This window comes from Canis aureus, chromosome 24 (genome assembly GCF_053574225.1).
Source record: "Canis aureus isolate CA01 chromosome 24, VMU_Caureus_v.1.0, whole genome shotgun sequence".
In the NCBI taxonomy this organism is placed as follows: domain Eukaryota; kingdom Metazoa; phylum Chordata; class Mammalia; order Carnivora; family Canidae; genus Canis; species Canis aureus.
The window spans coordinates 8,822,525-8,839,980 of NC_135634.1; the positions used below are offsets into that span (position 1 = coordinate 8,822,525).

At 38.9% G+C, this 17,456-nt stretch overlaps 2 protein-coding genes across 2 annotated transcripts in view; one reads left to right on the plus strand and one right to left on the minus strand.

Moving 5' to 3' along the window:
• The window catches only part of ZAR1L (zygote arrest 1 like), an 89,888-nt gene extending 76,061 nt beyond the window's left edge, over nt 1-13,827 (plus strand). Inside the window, exon 4 of the mRNA XM_077868176.1 lies at nt 13,704-13,827. Within this exon, the coding sequence (XP_077724302.1) occupies nt 13,704-13,796 (93 nt within the window). The 3' untranslated portion in view covers nt 13,797-13,827. The remainder of the gene's footprint in view (nt 1-13,703) is intronic.
• FRY (FRY microtubule binding protein) overlaps nt 1-17,456 on the minus strand; it is a 260,678-nt gene that overhangs the window by 39,472 nt on the left and 203,750 nt on the right. The window contains exons 48-53 of the mRNA XM_077868184.1: nt 16,519-16,698; nt 14,400-14,561; nt 13,121-13,195; nt 6,975-7,145; nt 1,054-1,254; nt 341-502 (exon numbers count right to left, since the gene is read on the minus strand). Of these exons, the coding sequence (XP_077724310.1) occupies nt 341-502; nt 1,054-1,254; nt 6,975-7,145; nt 13,121-13,195; nt 14,400-14,561; nt 16,519-16,698 (951 nt within the window). The remainder of the gene's footprint in view (nt 1-340; nt 503-1,053; nt 1,255-6,974; nt 7,146-13,120; nt 13,196-14,399; nt 14,562-16,518; nt 16,699-17,456) is intronic.

Genomic DNA, 17,456 nt, shown 5'->3' on the forward strand with positions numbered 1-17,456 from the left:
GAACAGCAGTTACCAAGTCACAGCGATCTCAGACCTACACCGATTTATTTTGCCATTAATCAGCAGTGTTCCTGCTCTATGGAAAATACAAAATGTCTCATTTGACTGAGACCTGAAATAAAATCTCTTTCAACCAACAAGAAGATGGCTGCTCATTTGTAAGGGTAAAACAACTTTCAGGACATAGGCTCAGGTGCACAAATTCAATGATTTCAAAAAATTAAGAAAGGAAAAAGATAAAGATAGTCCCTCCACTTACAGCCCCCTAAGATTTCTTAGAAAATTGGAAGTACTATTTTCTTTAAGAAAACTAAAACCACAATTGCCCAAATCTCTTCACCTTTGAGCCCTCAGAAATCTGCAGATTATTCATATCAGACAAAGATGCATCAAAACTAGCCATTCTGGTGTTGAATGAATGAGGGTCAGCAGGGGTCATGTCACAGGCTGTGGTGAGCGATTCCATGGGATTAGTCTCCTCGGAAGGGGAACGAGTCATGATCTGGAGAGAAAGCAAAGCAAATGACACTGTAGAGTTTCTTAAAAGGCTCAAATTATTTTTTACGTAAGAGTACAAACCATTGTCTGAGTTTGTTGTTGGTTGATGCATATTATTTAACGTGCATATTTCACTCTGGTTAGAACTTAAACACAGCAGCTGGCATAGGGCATTAGGGCACAGAACGCTAATAAAACACGAACACTCATATTTGCAGATAACCACATCCAAAGGTTCGTTATATTTCCTCAAACTTCAGATGTCTCAGGAATATTTTTTTTTAAAGATTCTAGCCTAGTAAAAGTTATTTGAGGAAAGTCCAGTCCTTAACAGATTTGATGGTGTTCAAGGCTTCTATAAAAACCCCCAGTATTTGGGTCCATTTGCAACCTATAGACAAGAGGCTTGTTACAATCAGTTAGACACCACCTAACATTTCAGAGTTTAGGTTAGCAGCTATGCAAAGTTTCTCTAGCAGCAACTGGAAACCATGCTACTGCTTCAATTACAAAAATAAATCTCCTGTTTCTCATGGTGGGAAGGTTCCTACTTACTAGGTCGGAGTGCTCCAGGATCTGGCTGGTTGTGAGGTCCTCCTCTTCAGAGGATTCATCGGAATCCTCATGGTTCATTTTATTGAGGCTGGGAGACCTTCCTGAAAGTTGGCGCTCCTCCAGAAGCTGCATGTCACACTTGTCCAAACTATCCAGAGAACGCCTGCGCACTCCCCAGTTGAAATTGTCCATACTCTCACCCTGAAATCACACCATCAGCTGGTTTTTATGCCAGAATCTTCCTGCGCTCACACCTTCACACATTCAATTAGTCATAGCTTAGAAATAAATGCTTTCATTATGAACTCTCAAGCTCTCATCTACTTTGGTTCCAAACATTTTGTTTACATGATGTGACAGGTAGTAAAGCATACTATTTTCACCTAAACGCATATTAAATCGTAGGTAGAAGTGATTACACAATTTTCTTGGGTCTGGTGGGTGATATCATGTTTCTTAAAAGGTGACTTTGGTACACTCTATAAGTATCTAAAAATCTGTAAGAAAGAGACTATTAATATTAAAACAATCTCAAAAGAGGTGTGCCCCTCCCCGGCCCGTTTAGTACTGTTTTTGGAAGGAGAAAAGTAGGAGCTATGCTGTAGCACATTCCACATCCTTTGGGTATTAAGTAGAAGAGCATTAGGTAAACATTCCAGCCTGTTCCTGCTACAGCGGTTTTCGCAGATCAAATGCAGAGTTAAAAGAATATTTGATAGCAGCTGGGCAAAGTCTGACGGATCATGCACTATGCAGAGGCCAGAGCAGCATGGCTTGACTTTTGCTTTAGACTCATCTTTAAATAATTGTCCCAACATAGAAAATAGTTGCTTTCCTGGACCTGCAATGATTGACTTGGTACCAAACCCTATCACTGACTTGAACTTTTAATTTACAGAGAACTGTGCTAAGTGGCAATGCAAGTGTTAAGTTGTATCTCAGACTTTCTCTATAGACCATCTCACATTAAGTGTATTTTTCCAGCACAAAAACCTTTCCTAGAAAGTAATTTGGGTTTTATTTTACTCTCTGTTAAAACAGGAATAAGGAAGAGAAATAATATCCAGCTTCTTGATAAGCAAGTTTTAACCTATATAAATAGGTAATTTGAACAAAATCTAGCCCAGATCCTTTCATTTAGAAGTCACTTGAAACACTGTCTGAAGGTTTGTTTGCTGAAACAAACAAACAAACAAACAAACAAACAAAAACCTTATTCTGGTGAGAACTCAGTAAGTCGATCTCTCATATAATGGATGCTTAGCTTTTCTGAAGTCTTTTTTGGCTACTCATGGTAGAAGGCAATAGGTAAGAACCTAAACACATTCTGGATCTGATACAAAGGTTACTGTCATTATTTATCCCCATGTATGATGTTTATGATTGTTCTTTGGACTATTTGATTATAAAGAGTAACTGTATCTGCTGTTTTATCTGTATCTATACCTTTATCTGCATCTGCTATGATAAATTGTCATCAAATATTTTATTTCCTAGTAGGAAAGGTTAATTGTTGTGTTGGCATTTTATTTTATTTTATTTTATTTTTTTTTTGTGTTGGCATTTTAAAATAGCTATTTCAGTGAAAAAAAAAAGGGGTGGAAGAGGCAAGAGTTCTGGAAAGAAAAAGAAAATGCAATGTGTAAAGAAGTGAAAAAGATCAAAAGAATAAGAACACAGAGAAAAAGAAAAATGTGCACATTGCTGGAAGAAATATATAAATAAAGATTTAAAACATAAATCCTAAAGCTGATTCTCTTGCACCAAATCAGTGAATGGGTTGGATTAACTATCTAAGGCAAAAATTCTGGAAGTCTCGCACGCTGAACCCGAGACAGAACCATGAGCTTACAGAGAAATATAGGTGTCTAGGGTCAGGGAATGCTACTGGGCACGGACAGCTGCTCCTACTGATACAACTACACCTCTGATGAAGACCTGAATGAACCAGGCATGAGAACTAGGGGCAAGGGAAGGCTGCTCCTACAGGAAAAATATCTGGATGTCTTTCTAGAGGATTCAGTAGCTCCATCAGAGGCAAGGTGTTGAAACTGTTTTCCTGGTGGTGGCTGAAGAATTGAGATGCAATAGTGCTATAGTCTAGCTCAAGTTCAAGTGTCTGGTTATTAAAAGTCAATAGTGCTACGGTCTAGCTCAAGTTCACATGTGTGGTTATTAAAAGTCAACATATAAGGTTAAAAGCCAAAACAGTGTTTTATTGATTATGTTGGATTTTCTATGTGTGAGAAATTTAGGAGATGGCTAATTATTCAAGACAATCTGCATCTGTCAGTTATCAAACTTAAATAACTACTCAGGATTTATATTGAGATGAGAAAATATTAGTGATTGAACATTCTAGAGATGTTGGAAATAATATTTGAAATAATTTTTTCCATACTAGAATTCTGTCAAGTAAGTATGGTTGAAAGAACATAGGTATACCGTGACAAAATATATTTTCTCAAATATACACTTTCTCAGAGTAAGTCTGACATGACAGAAGTATAGTAGGGTGATCTTAGTTTTCCCATGATGGTCCTGGTTTGTGCCTGTTGTCTGGATGCAATTATTATTAGCACCCCCTTTTACTTGAGAAATGGTCTCATTTGGATGAAACTTTATATAGTCGCCAGAGATAGCTCCTAATGCCTGGAAAGGATCTGATTGCAAGTGTTTGTGGTATATTGTTAGATGCATCTTGCTGACTTCCCCTTTAATACAACACAACCAAACCAGTTGTATAGCTGCCTTCCCAGAAATTGTAGGGTTTCCACAGATCATATTTAAAACTTCACTTTCTCTCAAGAGATAGACTTATGCAACTTTTAGCTTAGGTGTATCAAGATTTTAAAAGTATCTTGTATTTATAGTTTAGAAATTATTTTCCATACTGGCATAACAAAGAAAGATACTTTTTGTATCACACACACCTTAACGTAAATATGCACACAAATAGGCATACATAATGCTAGAAGGGAGGAAAAAAGCAATTATGTTGTTATAAATCTGCAATGATGCAAAACATCTACTTAGCGTATCTGAGTTAAAGATAGCATCATCTTACCTGAAGTTCCTTGGAAGCAGAATGAATGGACAGAAAAACAAATAAGAGGTCTATTTAAAATGATTATATTAAAGACACTCAAGTGCATTTATCTTAGTTTTAACACAATAGCAATAAACAGGGCTGACAATATAGCCTCCGGTAGATGCAATTAAAAAAGAAAAAGGTAAAGATCTACACAAACCCCCAAAGAGAGAAATCAGTACCAAACACCAGAAATTCCAATCCTCTTAGGGGCGGATAGTGTAGCTGGGGTAAGAAATCATAAATACAATTTCTGAAATAGCTTGCCACTTCAGTGACTGGCAACTTGTGCTCAACACTTTTTTTTTGAGGTGAATGCTTACATTTTTATTTGTGAGAAAACGAATGATGGTCATCAACTGGGAAAAAAAAAGGTGGCATCATCTGATTCATCTCACAAGGCTAAAGTGTTTGTGGTCATGATGTGTTCACTGCTGATGTGCAATTAATAGCAAGGACACGGCATCTTTTAAAGATTCTGAAAAGTTCTAAGGCAAACCATTTACAGATATGAGTCAACAAATTATGAGACTATTTAATGAAAAGAAATAGACATAAAAAACTTGTCTTTTCTGATAATTGTTTTACTCTAGATGCCAGATATGTTTGGCTTTCTCAGAATGAGAACATGCTGAAATTATTCACCAATGACGGTACAAAGGAACACCTGCTATGTGCCTGACACTATGTTAGAAGCTTTAATCCCCCCATCAACTTCATAGGCAGCTATCCTACCCATTTAATAGTTGAGGGAGCCAAGAGAAATTGCACTCACGTTTAAGGGTATGAAGTGAGGTCAGTGGCAGAGTTGAAATTCCAACCTGGACCTGCCTAAACCGAAAGCTCTAGCATTTTTATTCCACCACTCTGTAAACTTGCTAGAAGCCCTTATTATAATCTTATTGGGAAGAAGCAAAACATTCTCATATAGTTTATTTTATCTGGGTGAAATATGTATTTTCACACTCTTAAGTTTCTTATAAAATCTTGATCCTGTAAGATAAAATAATCACTATGCTTTTGTAATTCATGCCTGCTAGGATAATAATAGAACACTAGAAGGAAGATGAAGTATTTCTTATTTATTGTCTCTAGAAAACATTAGTATAATATTTATTTTCAAATGAGAAGCACCTCAGATTTTCCTTCCTTTATTTTAACAGAAATCAAATTTGTTAGTTCTGAAATTGTGTCTGATTTCTTTAGTTTATATCACTTCTGCTAGGTCACATCCCATAATACATTTTTTTTCCTTTTGGCTGAGACTGGAAAATGATGCCCCTCTTTTTTTCATCAAGTTTTTCCCTCATTACTTTAACTTCTAGAGTAAAGAGGTAAGTTTGAATTCTAGCCTAGGAACAAAGATTAAGTTGGCGGCCCAAATCAGGGAGGTAATCTTCTGACATTCCATTTAGCTCTGGCTGAGGCATTTCGAAAGTATTCTAAATGGCTGAATTTTGATTTAGACTTTTAAAAACAATCCTCACCATATTCAGTGATTAATTTTGTTATCACTTATTAAAGTTAACAGAAAAGTCTGCCATACTTTTTACAGGTTCTAGAATAATTCAAGGTGAAAAGCTGACATTTGTTTTAAAGATGCTTTACAGTCAGTGCCTTTATACTCTTTCAGGACTGGGTCTGCTAAACTTGTTTTCTACAGAAAGAACAGGTAAAGAAAACATTCTTCATTCTGAGGACATAATTCTCCCCAGATATCCAGGGTAGGCCATGGCTGAGAGGAACAAAAGCAGATCACTTCTTGGCCTTATCTCAACATAAGAGGGTTGGTCTGCAATCATATCCTTTTAGGGAAGGTAAGCAGTGGATGCACCATTTCTCACAAGTTTATAGTTAGTCAGGAGGCGCCTACCCATCATGGGATCCAATAAACTTTGAATATGGGCCTCCATTTTAACTGTAAGACCGACAGAAAGCCCTTTCTTTGGGAAAATCAGTGCGTTTAGTTAAATGTGAAGCAACACCAGAGCCAGCTCAGTACCAGGCATTTTGACATATGGCAGTCTCCCAGTGGTCAATTTTGTTTTCCTCCATGGGGAGACTATCTACTATCCTACTTCTTGGCCCCAGCTGGAACATGCCCCTGAGCTACTGAAATGAGAGGGTCAGAATGATGCCCCTCCTTCTAATTCCAGTTTTCAGAAGCATGATTAATAACCGAAAGCATCCTATTTACCATAATTATCATTCAAATCCATGAATCTGCATTTGCCAGTTGAGACATGAATTCAGCTGCTCCAGGTGTCTAGGAACTCTAGCTACCAACCCAGAGCAGAGCACGGAGCTCTCCTGGGTCTTATGTCTTGTTTTCAAGATGTAATGATTTCATTAAACATCACAAAAATGCTGAAGCCCTTAGGCTCCTGTCTCATGTTGGAGCAGGCAAGCTCTGAAGTAATCAAATTAGAGTAATTTTGCTTTTAAAATAATTAGATGCTTAGCATATTTTACCCAGATACCTGAGAACAGGCTCAGAACATGACTGTTTTTGAGATTTTTTTTTTAAGTTCACCTTTGGACTGCACATAACACACACACACATACACACAGTCTTTGTGTGGTCATTAAATGTCAGATCTTTGCCATTTGGAAATAACTTGGCAGCTTATGCTGTGGACTCAGACAGGAAGGGTGTGGTAACTTTTGCCCAAGTTAAGCTGCTGTACTTTGAATAAGTTGATTCAAAATAAAGTTTACAGCTTTCCAATTAAAGACTTAAAAAACCTCATTATTTAGCGGGTAAAAAGAAACCATTTTCGTTAGTCAAGGAAAGGCTGAGTGGGTTATTTTTACAGAGAATAGACTGTACCTCTCCATCCTCCAGCTCCACATCTAGGAAATCGAAGTCTCTAAAGACTCTAAACTGCTGCTCGCTGTTTGTGTCATCCATGTTCTCCTGCTCTCGGGCGCCGTCCTCAGAAGACACCAAGCTCGTCTGGTGCTCAAGTAGATCCAAGTCCCCACACGATGAAAAAATCACCTACAAATCACAAGAGTCCTCTCCTGAGAGACCAGTCTCCCTCTGGTTGTTTGTGCAACAAAAACTGTAATTGGCTCTTCATGGACCTCTATTTCCAGTACACACCTAATTCCTTAAGTGGGTATTTTTAGAATGTTCTTTTATTATTTATGTTGGACAGGTGCCTTCAAATTAAACTCATTGCAAAGATGCAAGTTCACACAGGAGTCGAGTCACATTGCTGCTGCTTAATGGATGAATACTGGATCCCACCTGGGTGTGTGTTTGTATGTGTGAGTGTGACAACTGAGTGTGTGTTCACAGACCAACTAGGGCAGCCAAGAAATTTTCCACTGTTTCCGAACTGAGGTTAGAAATTGTACACATGCACGTATATTTCACAAACATACTGTCACATAATATTTTAAAGGCTACCAATACCAAGATATGTTATTGTAGAATGACTCGTGAGGGCAAAGGATTTAACCATTTCAGAGATAAACCAGAAAATGCTGAAGAATAAGAAACAGAAGCCAAAAAGTATAGTCCTTGCTCATTTGAATTAGACAAGTGTCTGAGCAGCCATGCTTGTAATTTATATTTAAATTCCTTTCCTGTTGATATAAACAGAACAAAACATTTTTTTCCTATTGAGATCTTTTGCATGTTAATCTTTTCAACCTCTCTTCTGTATTTAGGTTCTTTCCACTGGGACATTTTAGCAGAACTTTCTAGAAATGAACTGAAAATGAACCTAAATGTTTTGCTATCCAGGCTCTCCTGCACACAGACTGATATATTTTTTTAATAAATTTATTTTTTTATTGGTGTTCAATTTACCAACATACAGAATAACACCCAGTGCTCATCCCGTCAAGTACCCCCCTCAGTGCCTGTCACCCATTCACCCCCACCCCCTGCCCTCCTCCCCTTCCACCACCCCTAGTTCGTTTCCCAAAGTTAGGAGTCTCTCATGTTCTGTCTCCCTTTCTGATATTTCCCACACATTTCTTCTCCCTTCCCTTATATTCCCTTTCACTATTATTTATATTCCCCAAATGAATGAGAACATATAATGTTTGTCCTTCTCCGATTGACTTACTTCAATCAGCATAATACCCTCCAGTTCCATCCACATTGAAGCAAATGGTGGGTATTTGTCATTTCTAATGGCTGAGGAATATTCCATTGTATACATAAACCACATCTTCTTTATCCATTCATCTTTCGATGGACACCGAGGCTCCTTCCACAGTTTGGCTATCGTGGCCATTGCTGCTATAAACATCGGGGTGCAGGTGTCCCGGCATTTCACAGCATCTGTATCTTTGGGGTAAATCCCCAGCAGTGCAATTGCTGGGTCATAGGGCAGATCTATTTTTAACTCTTTGAGGAACCTCCACACAGTTTTCCAGAGTGGCTGCACCAGGTCACATTCCCACCAACAGTGTAAGAGGGTTCCCTTTTCTCCACATCCTCTCCAACATTTGTGGTTTCCTGCCTTGTTAATTTTCCCCATTCTCACTGGTGTGAGGTGGTATCTCACTGTGGTTTTGATTTGTATTTCCCTGATGGCAAGTGATGCGGAGCATTTTCTCATGTGCTTGTTGGCCATGTCTATGTCTTCCTCTGTGAGATTTTTGTTCATGTCTTTTGCCCATTTCATGATTGGATTGTTTGTTTCTTTGGTGTTGAGTTTAATAAGTTCTTTATAGATCTTGGAAACTAGCCCTTTATCTGATATGTCATTTGCAAATATCTTCTCCCATTCTGTAGGTTGTCTTTGAGTTTTGTTGACTGTATCCTTTGCTGTGCAAAAGCTTCTTATCTTGATGAAGTCCCAATGGTTCATTTTTGCTTTTGTTTCTTTTGCCTTTGTGGATGTATCTTGCAAGAAGTTACTGTGGCCAAGTTCAAAAAGGGTGTTGCCTGTGTTCTCCTCTAGGAGTTTGATGGAATCTTGTCTCACATTTAGATCTTTCATCCATTTTGAGTTTATCTTTGTGTCTGGTGCAAGAGAGTGGTCTAGTTTCATTCTTCTGCATGTGGATGTCCAATTTTCCCAGCACCATTTATTGAAGAGACTTTCTTCCAGTGGATAGTCTTTCCTCCTTTATCGAATATTAGTTGCCCATAAAGTTCAGGGTCCACTTCTGGGTTCTCTCTTCTGTTCCATTGATCTATGTGTCTGTTTTTGTGCCAGTACCACACTGTCTTGATGACCACAGCTTTGTAGTACAACCTGAAATCTGGCATTGTGGTGCCCCCAGCTATGGTTTTCTTTTTTAAAATTCCCCTGGCTATTCGGGGTCTTTTCTGATTCCACACAAATCTTAAAATAATTTGTTCTAACTCTCTGAAGAAAGTCCATGGTATTTTGATAGGGATTGCATTAAACGTGTATATTGCCCTGGGTAACATTGACATTTTCACAATATTAATTCTGCCAATCCATGAGCATGGAATATTTTTCCATCTCTTTGTGTCTTCCTCAATTTCTTTCAGAAGTGTTCTGTAGTTTTTAGGGTATAGATCCTTTACCTCTTTGGTTAGGTTTATTCCTAGGTATCTTATGCTTTTGGGTGCAATTGTAAATGGAATTGACTCCTTAATTTCTCTTTCTTCAGTCTCATTGTTAGTGTATAGAAATGCCATTGATTTCTGGGCATTGATTTTGTATCCTGCCACGCTACCGAATTGCTGTATGAGTTCTAGCAATCTTGGGGTGGAGGCTTTTGGGTTTTCTACGTAGAGTATCATGTCATCGGCAAAGAGGGAGAGTTTGACTTCTTCTTTGCCAATTTGAATGCCTTTAATGTCTTTTTGTTGTCTGATTGCTGAGGCTAGGACTTCCAATACTATGTTGAATAGCAGTGGTGAGAGTGGACATCCCTGTCTTGTTCCTGATCTTAGGGGAAAGGCTCCCAGTGCTTCCCCATTGAGAATGATATTTGCTGTGGGCTTTTCGTAGATGGCTTTTAAGATGTCGAGGAATGTTCCCTCTATCCCTACACTCTGAAGAGTTTTGATCAGGAATGGATGCTGTATTTTGTCAAATGCTTTCTCTGCATCTAATGAGAGGATCATACGGTTCTTGGTTTTTCTCTTGCTGATATGATGAATCACATTGATTGTTTTACGAGTGTTGAACCAGCCTTGTGTCCCGGGGATAAATCCTACTTGGTCATGGTGAATAATTTTCTTAATGTACTGTTGGATCCTATTGGCTAGTATCTTGTTGAGAATTTTTGCATCCATGTTCATCAGGGATATTGGTCTGTAATTCTCCTTTTTGGTGGGGTCTTTGTCTGGTTTTGGAATTAAGGTGATGCTGGCCTCACAGAACGAATATGGAAGTACTCCATCTCTTTCTATCTTTCCAAACAGCTTTAGGAGAATAGGTATGGTTTCTTCTTTAAACGTTTGATAGAATTCCCCTGGGAAGCCATCTGGCCCTGGACTTTTGTGTCTTGGGAGGTTTTTGATGACTGCTTCAATTTCCTCCCTGGTTATTGGCCTGTTCAGGTTTTCTATTTCTTCCCATTCCAGTTTTGGTAGTTTGTGGCTTTCCAGGAATGCGTCCATTTCTTCTAGATTGCCTAATTTATTGGGGTATAGCTGTTCATAATACGTTTTTAAAATCGTTTGTATTTCCTTGGTGTTGGTAGTGATCTCTCCTTTCTCATTCATGATTTTATTAATTTGAGTCTTCTCTCTCTTCTTTTTAATAAGGCTGCTAATGGTTTATCTATCTTATTAATTCTTTCAAAGACCAACTCCTGGTTCTGTTGATCTGTTCCACAGTTCTTCTGGTCTCGATTTCATTGAGTTCTGCTCGAATCTTTATTAATTCTCTTCTTCTGCTGGGTGTAGGATCTATTTGCTGTTTTTTCTCTAGCTCCTTTATGTGTAAGGTTAGCTTTTGTATTTGAGTTCTTTCCAGTTTTTGAATGGATGCTTGTATTGCGATGTATTTCCCCCTTAGGACTGCTTTTGCTGCATCCCAAAGATTTTGAACAGTTGTATCTTCATTCTCATTAGTTTCCATGAATCTTTTTAATTCTTCCCTAATTTCCTGGTTGACCCTTTCATCTTTTAGCAGGATGGTCCTTAACCTCCACGTGTTTGAGGTCCTTCCAAACTTCTTGTTGTGATTTAGTTCTAATTTCAAGGCATTATGGTCTGAGAATATGCAGCGGACGATCCCAATCTTTTGGTATCAGTTCAGACCCGATTTGTGACCCAGTATGTGGTCTATTCCACACAGACTGATATTATATAAAGTGACTAATATGATTTTCTTAACCATTATATTGTCTGGTCTTCCTTGAAAAGTAGGCAAATCATTTATATGCATTTAATATAACAAGTGTCTCTCAAAAGTAAAAAAGAATGATAGGTTTTATTTTTATTTTTTTAAAAAGATTTTATTTATTTATATATTCATTCATTCATTCATTCATTCATCCATTCATTCATTCATGAGAGACACAGAGAGAGAGGGACAGACATAGGCAGAGGGAGAAGCAGGCACCCAGTGGGGAGCCCAATGCGGGACTCGATTCCAGGGGACCATGACCTGAGCTGAAGGCAGATGCTCAACCACTGTGCCCCCAGGCATCCCGAATAGGTTTTAAGTATACTTTTTTTCTTCCAGTGTTTGAGAATAGTCCTGTGATTTGCATTACATTCTCATAAAATGGTCCATGGCACACAGTTTGCACAGGGATTGCAAATGGCTCTATGAGGGGAACAGCACCGAGGGCCAGGCAGCTAGTTCATAAGAGATGGGGCTAGAATTCGGATTTCCTCAGTTGGAGGCTCCTTTTCCCAGTCAGTGCTGTGTCTCCTATCTGTAACATGCTCCAGACAAACATTTGTAGCTAGAAGAGCCTCAGCACAGAAAGCAGGCAGTTTGGATCTGAGCAGGAAGTACCAGCCAGAATGGCAGTAGGAGATGGCCCTCTCTGGAAAGCTGCCCTGCAGAGGCAAAGTGCCCTTGTTCCCCTTCCTCCCTCTGCCCCTGCTACTATTGCCTTGTTCCCTCCCTGCTATGTAATGTTGTGGGAGCAGTAACAAACCTTAACTGATCAATAACATGAAAAAGGTGACTTCGGTGGAAGCCGAGCTCAGCTGCTGGCTGGCTGGGGCACATTTCCCCAATGATATGAAACACTAATCTGCACTTGAGTGAATATATATGAGCCTCTAACATTTCACCTGCTCATGAATTACACTAGTAGATTCATTTTGAGATTGGAAAGACAGCTTCCCAGAACAACTCTTTGCTAATTCTTACTCGATTTGGGAAATTATTTAGTTTGCTATTTAGTTTTTTTGTTGGTAACAAAGACGCAAAGACGCTGAGATATAGACAAAATAAAAATACCCCTGAAACCAGACCCTGAGATTTTTTTTCCTTTTGCTACAACAGACTCCCAGACAACTTGAATTTTCTAAATTATTTAAAAGCTTCAGAAGCTAAATTCTAATACTGTGATTATTCATTTATTCCAAAGCCCAATGGCATGTTGTTGTTTTAACTGTAACACCAGTGGATGTTTAAAAGAGAAAAACCCCATAATGATATATCATTATTTCCATCCCTATTGTGCATAAGTAAAACAATGACATCACAGGAAGAGGTATGCATACACAGGGCAAAATTACACTGCATAGGAATGTATATTAAATATGGTGGTGCAGGAGAGAATGATGTATACATATTTTAAGGATATCTGGGCATATTTATAAAAAATCAAGAAATTTTAAACAAGGAAAAGAACTATTTGCAGAAACTAGAGCAACAAAATCATTCATTGTTTCTGAACTAAAGGACGTTAAAAAGCATAGGGTGGAGAGAAATAATGTATGGGTTTGATCTAGATGGTGGATATCATACCTATAATTCACAGCAGACTTCTTTAAAGCTAAAAGAGATCAAAGGTAAAAAAAGATATGGTACCAACATAAACATGATACATGACAGAACTTACTGATGGATTTTTGCTTAATCCTACTTCTTGGCCACACAGAGAAAGGACGTGCACCAACTTCTCTTTTGTCCTCTTCTGGAAAAGAGACACACAAACACATTTTAATCACGGGGTCCTGTGATCAAATCTGCTCCAATACTGTAAGCCATTAGCCACATAGGACTATGGTCCCTGGAATGTGGCCAGTGAGAACTGAGATGTAAAATACACAGAGACTTGGTATGAAAAAGGAATGCAAAATATCTCATTAATAATTGCAAGATATTGGCTGCACATGGAAATAATATGAAATATATTAGTTAAATAAAATGTTATTAAAATGATTTTTACCTGTTTCTTTTTAATTTTTTTAAAGTGACCATTAGAAAGTTTAAAATGAGGCACACTTTGTGTTTCTACTGGACAGTGTTGATCTAAGCTTTCCCAGGGAAGGGGGTGAAAATCAGCCCCTGGGTTCTTCAGCAGATACTCATGACTCCCCTTGATAATCTTTTCTTGTCTGTTACAACTTTCAGCATTAGAAATGCTTTCCTCATACCTACATTAAATCTACTATGTTCTAACACAAATCTATTTTCCTCAGACTGTCCATGGACACCATGAATGGAGTGTGTGCCTAGGAGACAGCAGTCAGAAGGGCTACTGGAAAGCAAAGCATTTGCACATCTTAGACTAAGCGCAGGCCTCCCAAATGTCCATTCATGGAGCAGCAGGTAGATCTGACTACTTTCTACCCTCTTTTTAATTCCTGACTCCTTAGCACATTTGCTAATCTCTTCCCTCCTTCCTTCCCTCTCCATCAATGTAAGAATTTAGACAATTTTACTAGTTGAAAAAGCAGTGTGGCTTGAGGAAGCAACTGTAAAGGCAGATTCTGTATTCTTGTGCAGCCCTATCATGTAGAACTGGTTGGGAGAACTAAGAATGCATTGTTTGGAGAAAAGAGAACTCATTTGGATGAGTGGCAGAGAGGGTGGGGTTTCTTTATCCATTTGAAGGGCTGCCATGTGTAAGAGAGGTCTCATTTCATCTAAGTCTTAAGAGAACTAGGACCAACAGGCCGAGGCAGCAAATGTCAGACTTCAACTCAATGTAATGAGCTGTTCCAAGATAAACTAGGTTCCCTTGGAATGCCATAAGATCCTCATCACTGAAGTGTTGATGCCCAGAAGATGGGCAATGTCAGGCTGGTGCTGGAGGAAACCCTTATCACGTGGGCATTTGGGCTCATAGGTCCCCCTGAACTCCTTTCCAATCCTGGAAGTCTAGAATTCTATACCTGAGAATACTGAGGCCTTTTCCAGCTTACAGGAACAAGAACATTGGAATTGGAGCCTGATGAAGTAGAGGATGTGCTCCTGGTAACGGCCATGGCCCTGGGCTTCCCATCCCGTCCAGAAGAGTTCTGTAGCTCATCGTATCGCCTCCCGATGATTGGTGTCTTGACAAAAAAAGGAATACAAAAGTTCATGTTCTATCTGTTTGATAGTTCTGTGTACTATGGGAGCACTCTACCCAGCAGCAGCCAAGCCCTGCTTATTTGATTAAAACTTAGACAAGTTCAGTGTCATAAGTAGACTCATTTTCCTGATGTTCAAACACATTCTAAATCATTTTACATCTTCAACATTTTCCTACCCTCGTTAGCAGCTGAAAACAAATCCAATTGCTTGTTCTTAAACATACTCTAGAAACCACTGATAAAGATGAGAAGCAAAACATTCAGGAAAGCAAATAGTTTTCAGATATTTGAGCTTAAAAGAATTCCTTATTGTTATAACCAGAGACCAGAGTTCCTTCCTTCTTCTCAACCTTTAAATCTTAGTTATTTAAAAACTCATTTAAATTGGTTCTATCTTTTCAGTTTTTATTTATTTATTTATTTATTTATTTATTTATTTATTTATTCATTTATTTATTTATAGATTTTATTTATTTATTCATGAGAGACAGAGAGAGAGAGAGGGAGAGAGAGAGAGGCAGAGATACAGGCAGAGAGAGAAGCAGGCTCCATGCAGGAAGCCCCACGTGGGACTCAATCCTGTGTCTCCAGGATCACACCCGTGGCCCGAAGGCGACGCTAAACCGCTGGGCCACCGGGGCTGCCCCTTTTCAGTTATTTAAATGAGTAAATTCATGGCCAGGTACTTGGGCAACACTTTAGAAGTTTATTTCCCGAGAATTCCTTTCTCATGCTGGTGTGTGGTGGCTGGGTAGTCAGCCTTGCTGCAGAACCCTGTTTGTGGGCCTGCCCCTCTATCCCCAGGTGGCAGACACCAGTTGGAAATTCTTCATCTGGTTCTCCAGCTTTTTATTCTGGAGCAGCTCTGTTCCTGGGGTGTGCAGCCGACTGGCTGCTTCTTTTCTGTGCCCCTTTCGAACAGAACTGACTTCAGTCAAGGAGTAAAAGTAGCTTTTCCCTTCAGCAATGTAAAAAAATGTTAAAAATTTAAAAAATAATTGATTGGATACCTTAATATCATACACATACTAAATACAGATGCAGGAATCATGAGGGCAGCAAAAGAGTATCTCAACCTTGGTACTGAAGGGGCAATGAGACCGTTGTGTGAAGAAACCCAACCTGGCTACAACCTACTTAATAGAGCAAATAAGTTTCACATAACCAGATCTGGTTTATTCTTTCAGTGAATTTATTCATTCAGCAGTTCTGAAGAATATTTGTTAAGTACCGTTCTTGTACCAGACCATGGTTACAAAATGGACAGAAAGTAGTTTCTGCTTTGGCGAGGTTATGGGGCATGGGGTACACGAGACAGGAAAGTAAAGTATTTGCACATCTTAGACTAAGTACAGGCCTCCCAAATGTCCATTCAAGCAGGAGCGGGTAGGCCTGGCTACTTTCTGCCCCCTCTTCTCTCCCTGACTCTTTAGTTTGGTTCACTGGTTCCTTCCCTCCTCCCTCCCTTCTCCCTCGAGGCAAGACCTTAGATAATTGTACTGGTTTAAAAAGCAGCATGGTTTGGGGAAGCAACTGTAAAGGCAGATTCTGTATTCCTGTCAATCTCAGTCATTTGCTGGTCCGGCTGGGAGTTTGGACAGCAAAGTTGTGGACATAAAGATAGGACATGACACCTGTCGGGTAAAGAAGGAGTGAAGGTCATGCTTTAAACATGCTTAAGATCATTCTGTTTTTAAAGTTATCTTTTAAAAAAATCCTTTAAAAAATAACGGGTGCTCACTTCTGTTTTTAGAGGCTGTCAGCTGAGAGCCCTAATGAATATGACACTTGATGTGTTCTTAAAAAACAACCTAATTTAGGCCTTAGAAAACTTAGTTTGAAATAAACATAAAATAAGTGTCTGTTTCCCAGGCAACTAGTTGTGATCTTTGCTATTAATTCTCCCTGCTAAGGTTGACAGAAACAGATAACATACCTCTGAAATATCGAAGTGAAAGTCTAGGGTTTTTCCAGGTAATTCCTTAGAGGCACTGGTCCACACTCGATGTATTTCTATCTTTGAGAGGTCACTGTGCTGATAGGAAGGCAAAACAAGACTGGCAGATCGCGACACTACCAGCTTCAGGATATTCAAAGCTTCTCTCCAGTGAACACTCTGAAGAGAATAAAACATTCAATGATCAGAAACAATTTCATTAAAAAAACAAAAAACAAAAAAGAAAAAACGAGTCTACTGCTAGCAACTGAACCTTTTTAAAAAAACATTTAAATTCAATTAATTATCATACAGTGTTTTATTCGTTTCAGAGGTAGAGTTCAGTGATTCATCAGTTGTATGTAAGACCCAGCTCCTGAAACTTCTCACGACCAGTCAGAATTCCCTGATGGAAAACAGTGCCTCAAATTCTATCTTACGTAAAAGGCCAATGACACAAAAATACAATTTATATGTAAGAGGGAATACATTTAGGAAATAAGCAAATAAAAAAATAGCAAATTCTGTCCATATTCAAATAAACAGAAGTTTAAAACGACAAGGTACCATTTTTGCCAATAAGGTACCTCCTCCATTTGAACAAAAACAATCCCCAATGCATTTACGCTATTGACCACTCACTCTTTCTCAAAACTCTCCCTGATTCCAGCTTCCAGTCTTCCTTAGTTTTTCTCCTACTTTTCTGGCTTCTGCTGCTTCCTTTGCTCCCTGGGCGCCTCTTCTCTTCTCACTTCATACCTTCCTCATGATCTAACCCAGGACTCTGGGAGGCATGGTTAGCTCCCATCTTTTCATCTTCTGTATTCCTGCTGGCACTGGATCAGCTGAATCCTCTCTGGCCTCTGCCTGGACTATTTCAATGTCCTCTTAACTGGTCTCCTGGCTTGCGGCCTCTACTGAAGTCCAGCATACCCACC